This window comes from Acanthochromis polyacanthus, chromosome 1 (assembly GCF_021347895.1).
Source record: "Acanthochromis polyacanthus isolate Apoly-LR-REF ecotype Palm Island chromosome 1, KAUST_Apoly_ChrSc, whole genome shotgun sequence".
Lineage (NCBI taxonomy): Eukaryota > Metazoa > Chordata > Actinopteri > Pomacentridae > Acanthochromis > Acanthochromis polyacanthus.
In genome coordinates this window covers 27,095,322-27,102,256 of record NC_067113.1, presented here as the reverse complement: position 1 = coordinate 27,102,256, position 6,935 = coordinate 27,095,322, and the positions used below count along the sequence as shown (strand labels likewise).

Below are 6,935 nucleotides of genomic sequence, written 5' to 3'. Positions count from 1 at the left end.
GGCAATGCTGTGTAGTAATAAACGTCCCCCATAAATCTCCCCCTCATGCCATCATCCCCTCCTCCAACTCCAACCTTCTTTTTTTTGTTAACAGCTTCTTTTCTTCTCTCTCTCTCTCTCTCTCTCTCTCTCCCCCTTGCCTTTCTTTTCTCTCCCCCCTCTTCTTCTGCTTTCTATTGCAACCCAACCCTGGCATTAACTCCTCGCACATGGCCGATGGCTGCTCTGTCATGGATTTAGAGAGGCGGGAGGAAGGAAGAAGACGACGAAGAAGATGGGACCACAATAGACTTTGTATAGGTTTCACTCTCCGTGCAGCTTTTCATACATGTGGCTGCGAGCGTCACCGTGACCGGCTGTGGTTGAGATCACTCAGTCCTGTATCAGGTTATCGCCCACCTGATGAACTGACATGCAGGCACACTGAGCTTCAGGAGGGTTTCAGGGTAAAACAGCTGCGGTTGGGAAAGAGTTAAAAGCCTTGAATTCGCCGGAAAGTCCCACAAGTGACGTTACAGTCCGGCAATTAGGAGTAAATTAATTACAGAGAAGTGGATGGTAGCAGAAAAGCCTGCGGATAATGCAGCGCCTCACAGTAAACAACTCCACAGTGGCAAAAAAAGAAAAATAAAGTTACTCTCAAGCCACTTGGGAGTTGAGATCTGCTTTATTTTAAACATATCTGCACTGTTTAGTTGTGCATTTGTCCTCTTACAACTTCTTTTTTGAAACCAAGCCTTCAATGCAGTGTTCAGAGCTTGTCCCTGCAGTGTAGTGAGCTCAAACAAACTAATGCAACTTTAGAGGGAGGAAGGAGGAGAAGAAAAAAAAAGTTACTGAAAGTTAACGCCCAGTGCTTGAGGCTCCTCCTGCAAAAGGATTATAAAGCAAATGTCGGGGCTGGTGGAGGGCAGAGGGGGAGTCTGCAGGGTCCAAAATACACAGGAGCTGCGAATCAGACACTCAGCAGACCTGCGCAACTTTTCTTGTTTTTTTTTTCCTTTTGGATTTTTTTAAACTACTTTTGACTTGGTCGCTGCAAAGATGACCACAGCCGTGGTGTCGCCTTTCTTCGACTTCGAAGTAATGAACAAGGTAGCTTTCTTTAAAACTTTTCAATCCATGCCCTTTTTCCCTCTACTTTTAAACTGTTCTCCGGCTCCAGTTAGCTTGTTAGCAGTTAGCAAGCTGTGGAGGAATGATGAAGCTGCATGTCCGCGGGGCCTCCGCTTGTTTTTTTCCGTGTTTACTTGTTTTCCTCTACGTTTTAAAGTTTGTTTTCGCCTCTTGTTTCCTGTGTGAGAGTTGTTAAAACACCCGCCGCCGCTAACTTTGTTTAGAAACCTTGTGCCACATCAGCTAACTTTTTACGGTTACTGCGCAGTTTTAAAATCTCGTTAAAGTTAGCTCCGGTTAATTCATGTGATCTTCGCTTTAATGAGAGCAGCTTTTTTTGCGCCACTTTTAATACAAAGCAGCAGCCACATGCTCGCTAATCATTCACCAGATTTGCCTGGCTTTAGCTGTGCTCCTAATAAACGATTAACCGCGTTTAACCTTAATATTTGTTGGGTAATAATTCCCGTTTTGCTTGCGGTTTGCAGACCATTTCTTCCTAAAGCGCCTTTTTTCCCTGTTTGGTTTGCACTTATGTAAATCAGTGACTAACCGGCCACCTCCACTAGTGTGTATTGAAAGGCAGACCAGGTTTCTTTTGGATGCTTTGCCACTTTCATTATCTTTCAAATGATGCAGCCTCTTTGTAGCCACTAGCAGCCCACAGGCCTCTCATGTGCTGCTGCTGCTCCGTTTACTAAACAGCCACACATTCCTCTGCAGGGCAACTTGCCAAACCAGCTGCTGTTCTATAGGCCTGTATCCGCTTATGTAGTCGGAGCCAAAAAGAACAGTCATGCAAGAGGAGGTGTGGATTTTTTTGCCTCTCTTTCCCACCAGTCGCTGCCTGTCAGATTTGTTCTAACGCCGTGTTTTTCTGTTTCTTTCCCCCTGCAGAACAACAAACTGCTCAGCTACAACAACAACCTGGGTGCCCCCCATCCCATGTCTGTCCCTTGCACTGGCACCAATGTGCCCATCTCCAGCCCCGCCGGAGCCCTGCTGGACAGGAAGGCGGTGGGATCTCCCTCAGTGGGAGGTGTATACCAGCGGCGGCACTCTGTCAGCAGCACAAAGTTCAGCCAGAACCAGTTTCTAAACAGCCTGAAGGCAGCGGACCACTCCTCACTCATCTCAGGGGTTGGCAATGCCAGCAACAACAAGGAGAACCGCCTGCGAGACCGCTCCTTCTCTGAGACGGGTGAGAGGCTCATCAACAAGTGCCTGGGTCCTGCCAGTCCCACCAGCGGTGGCAGCAGCCAAGTGAACTCCAGCCGTTACAAGACGGAGCTTTGCAGGCCCTTTGAGGAGAACGGTTCCTGCAAATACGGTGACAAGTGCCAGTTTGCTCATGGAATCCATGAACTGCGCAGCCTGAGCCGTCATCCCAAATACAAAACTGAGCTGTGCCGCACCTTCCACACCATTGGTTTCTGCCCATACGGGCCTCGCTGCCATTTCATCCACAATGCTGAGGAGCGTCGTGGACCCCCCCAGCAGTGCTCCCCTCTAAACTCTTCCAACAAGATGGAGAGGCCTCGACTGCAGCACAGCTACAGCTTTGCAGGTTTCTCCAGCTCAGCCGGGCTGAGAGACAGCCCCACCTCCGTCACCCCTCCACCCATGTTCTTCCCTGATGAGGTCCCAGACTGGCCCAGCAGTAACCCCTTCACCTACTCCAGCCAGGAGCTGGCCAACTTGTTTGTGCCCAGTCTCAGTGCTGGTCCTGTAGGCACAGAGCCCAACGCCCCTGCACCTCCCTCTCCAACAAGCACGCCTTACTATTTCAGACCCATGTTGGAGTCCCCTCAGATGTTCGAGTCTCCATCCAGCCCTCCAGACTCGCTTTCAGACCAAGAGGGCTACCAGAGCAGCTCTGGTGGCAGCCTGAGTGGCTCTGAGTCCCCCACGCTGGACACCACCCGCCGCCTTCCCATCTTCAGCCGCCTCTCCATCTCTGATGACTAGACATCCACCAGTGACTAAGTTTGATGACACAAAGAGAACATGGCACTCCCCTCTACCTCTGCCCCTTCTACAGCTCCCCTGTCCTCCTCCACTCACCACACCGTGTTAGTTCCTCATTAGAATTCTAAGGATGTAATCAATTAAGGGAACTCGACTCAAATTATCATTTCATCCCAGCTAATCTGCACAGCAAGTTTTAAAAGTACCCTGCCATGTGTCATAGTGCCAAAAAGGAGAGGAAATTGAACAATGAGAATCATGAGAACAAGAATTGACTGTTTTCCCAGGTGCCACTTGTTTTTTCTTTCTTCTTCATTTGTTCTTGAATGTGTAGCAGCACAAGTGGCCTTGGAAAGGGGAGTGCATTGCACTAGCCCCCTGCCCCCCCCCGCCCTCCCTCCGTTTCTTCCCCCCCTCCCTTCCTGACGATACCACTTCCCCTGAGCTAGCTAGAGGGTGCTCACTAATGTAACTGTAGCTCTACCGCAGACGTTTTTACAGACTGAGTTAAGACGAAAAGGAAAAAAAAAAAAATAACAGACCCTGAAAATATATGAATAGTTTTTAAAAAAAATAAATAAGAAAAAAGTGCCTGGGGCGGTTTCTGCATGTGTTTAGGGTGAATGGACTACTGTTTGTTTGATTCTTTCTCATTTGCCCCCCCTCACCCCCTTTTACCGTCACGGTTCTTCTCAAACCCCGGCTTATGTAATTGTGAACTGGGTGAGTCTGCAGGAAGGACTTTGAACTGGAAGTTGGTTATGTCCCCCCCTCCTCCTCCTGAATCTTCTCCTCCTGTTGCTGGTCACTGGCTCTTTTTTTTTTTTTTTTTTTTTTTTGTTGTTGTTTGGGAAGGAAGTCTTGATATCAAACTGATCATTAAACCTGTAAGACTTTGTCCTGCCCCCCGCCTCCCTTCGACACACACCTCCCTCTTCATCCTCGCCGATCTGGGGAATTCCAGCATTCCCATGGTGCAGTTGTATATCCTACAACTTGACAAGATCGGATCTCCAAGCTATTTTACTTTACTTTCTCTCCCCCTCCAACTTTAGAACCTGCTCCAAGGAGCACTCTGTACTCATTACATCCCTTTTTTTTTTTTTTTTTGCTTTCTTTATTTGATAATTATTTTTTATTAATGTTATTATTACGGTTATTATTATTTGAAAAACTTTCCAGACAGAAGGTTTGCGTGTCACTGCTTATTTAACTTATCAGAACATATTTATTGGTGATCATATGCATTTTTTGTTAATTTTGTTTTTGTATTTATCTGGATAATGAACAATAGAATATATTTTCTTTTATGTTAAATTATGATCTTCCATATTAATCTAAAGATTGTGAAGACGTTTTTGTCAGTTTTCCTTTTTTCACAGTTTAATATATTGTACTTCAATGACTTTTGTTCTGCAACTACACTTTGTCAAAATGAAACTTAATTTAAAGCAAAAAAAAAATGCAAAAAAAGATGTTTTGCGTTTTGATTATTTATTGTACTTTTTTCTTACTCCCTCTTATTGGACTGCAATTCCATCTAAACTAGATTTGCTTGTATTCATTCCTGATGTCTCCCCCTGCACACTTTACAATAATCTGACAGTAACAGTAGCTAACTGTTATTCCATTAATTCAACTCTTCTGTTTTTGTTTTTGTCTCAGATCTTGTCCCCACTTTGAAGAGAAGTATTCTCACAGTACTTTTGGGTTCGATGGTAGACGTAAAGGGGTGCTAAAAGAAATAAAATAAACTCTCACATCACTGGTTTAGCAGTCTCCAAGTTAGAAGACTGGTTTTGTTGACATGTCTTCTGTCGGTAATGTTCTTATACCCAGTCTGTTTATTACAAGCAATAGCTGTGACCAAATGGGTTGAGGAAAGTTTATTTTCTTTTAATTCTATTGGATGCTTGATGCACTTGCTTGGCCCCCTCTTGACCAGCGGAAGTGCCTCGTTGAATACATTCCAGGTAGCTAAGGCCTCTCTGCCTTTTATATTTGATAATGGAGGACTTAATTATTTTTTTTTAGTCACTTGTTCTGTGTTGCCTTCACGTGTTTGGAGCAGGTGAACAGAATTTTGACACAAAGAAAGTAAAACAGTTGAATGTATTTTTTCAGCCATGTTTTTTCACTACAGTAATTTCTGTGAGTTTATATGAAAACCTGTTTTTTTTTTTCCTCTTTTTGTAAGTATTGATTGCAGTTAAGTCAATAAACCCCGTATTTTTGGAAAAGTTAAACTGTGTATTGAGGGTGTCTTTGAGGGCTGGGGGGAAATGTTCCTATACCTGAAGCAGCTGTGGAAACATCTGTCTAGTTGGCAAAAATCTATTATACCCTGCAATAAAGATCTCAAGTGCCTGTTATACAAATAAAAGGTGCATTGCTTCATATTACAGCCTCTTTTTGAACTCCTCATAAGACCTGGCAATAGAAACTGGCCATGTTAGCAACTAAATCATATAGGCTTGTAGGGAATTTAATTGTTTTGGAAGACATTTGGTCAGACTGTGAGGCGCAGCTTATTAATGTAAAATCAGAAAAACTCCAGAGCTTTCCTAAGAATCCCCACCATTTCAGGATTTCATCAGTATTAAAGTATTCCGCTAATAACTGTCTGTGCACACTCTGCAAACATGAACATCTAATAGCTCATTTAGCATACTTTTAATGATGCCATTTGGCCAAAAGTTTAAGAAATACAGGCTGAGTTTCCAGCTCACAGCAAACTGACCGACTCCATGACGACATAATAGTAAAATGTGAGACTTAGAAAAGCCCTGCTTCACATAAAGAGGGAAAAATCTGTGTAGAAATGCTCCATCTGAAGGCAAAACCAAACAGAAGAGACATGCTGGCTCTGCTTCTCTGTGCATAATGCAGAACTAAAGGGAGTTTCACTGTGGTGGAAGTTGATTGGTGAGCTGCACAGACAGCAGTCAGGGGGTATTGACCTGGGGATAATCAAAGTCTGATGGAGCAGGTTTGGTTACACAAAGACTCAACACAAATCCAGGTTTCAGCAGAAATATCGATCAGTGGCTGCTGTAGCCATAACGTTTCTGAGAATAATGAAAAAAACAAAAGTGATTTGCTGAGGCTGTGACCTGATCGGTGATCCCGAGGTTACATGAGAGCACATCGATACGTGGTCGTGGATATCCGTGGTAAAGGTGGGGTAAACAGTTGAGTCATGGATTGTTGGACCGAATATCTGGATTATCAAAATATATAAACCACACTACCCCATGCGGTTGGTTTTAATATATTTTTCTGTAGAGAATAAACGCAGATAACGATCTCCATTTGACCGTTCATACAAGCAGAGCGGTATTTGATTTCAGTAGCAACATACTGTAGCTTCCCCTTCGTATGCTCGGCTCGACATCCGCAGTGCTTCTGCTTTTCCTCGCCCTCTGGACACTTCCGTCTGTCCATGTTTATATTCTCTCAGATTGCAAAAAAAGGGAGCTGGGGCAGGAACTCCCTTCCCTCCATACAATGGAGGGTGCTGACCCGTCACAGCTGACCCATGGAGGCCTCCCTGTTGCTTTATTCCAGAGAACCTGGGCCGTGTAGATTCTTGTCTTGTTCTTTTGCTCCCTCCCTCAACACCCAGCCTACACTCATCTCTGAACAAGCCCGCTGAGAATCTGATTTTACTTCATCTCAAGTAACTCAGTGGGCTTCAAAAGATCACTTCTCTTGATGGTTATGACTAGTGTTGGACTTTCATTTCATCTCATACATTATTAAACAGCAGATAAAGCTAAAAAAAAACAAATATGCAGACAAGAAACTGAAAACCAATGACTGTTCACATCATACTGCTTATAAACTAAAGC

General features: G+C 44.3%; 1 protein-coding gene across 1 annotated transcript; it reads left to right on the top strand.

Annotated features, from left to right (window-relative positions):
- The first annotated feature begins 896 nt into the window (after positions 1–896).
- zfp36l1a (zinc finger protein 36, C3H type-like 1a) lies at positions 897–5,483 on the top strand. Its single transcript, XM_022197000.2, has 2 exons — positions 897–1,095; positions 2,014–5,483. Exons 1-2 carry the CDS (start codon positions 1,045–1,047, stop codon positions 3,082–3,084), a joined length of 1,122 nt encoding a protein of 373 aa, XP_022052692.1. The 5' UTR covers positions 897–1,044; the 3' UTR covers positions 3,085–5,483.
- Positions 5,484–6,935: the final 1,452 nt, after the last annotated feature.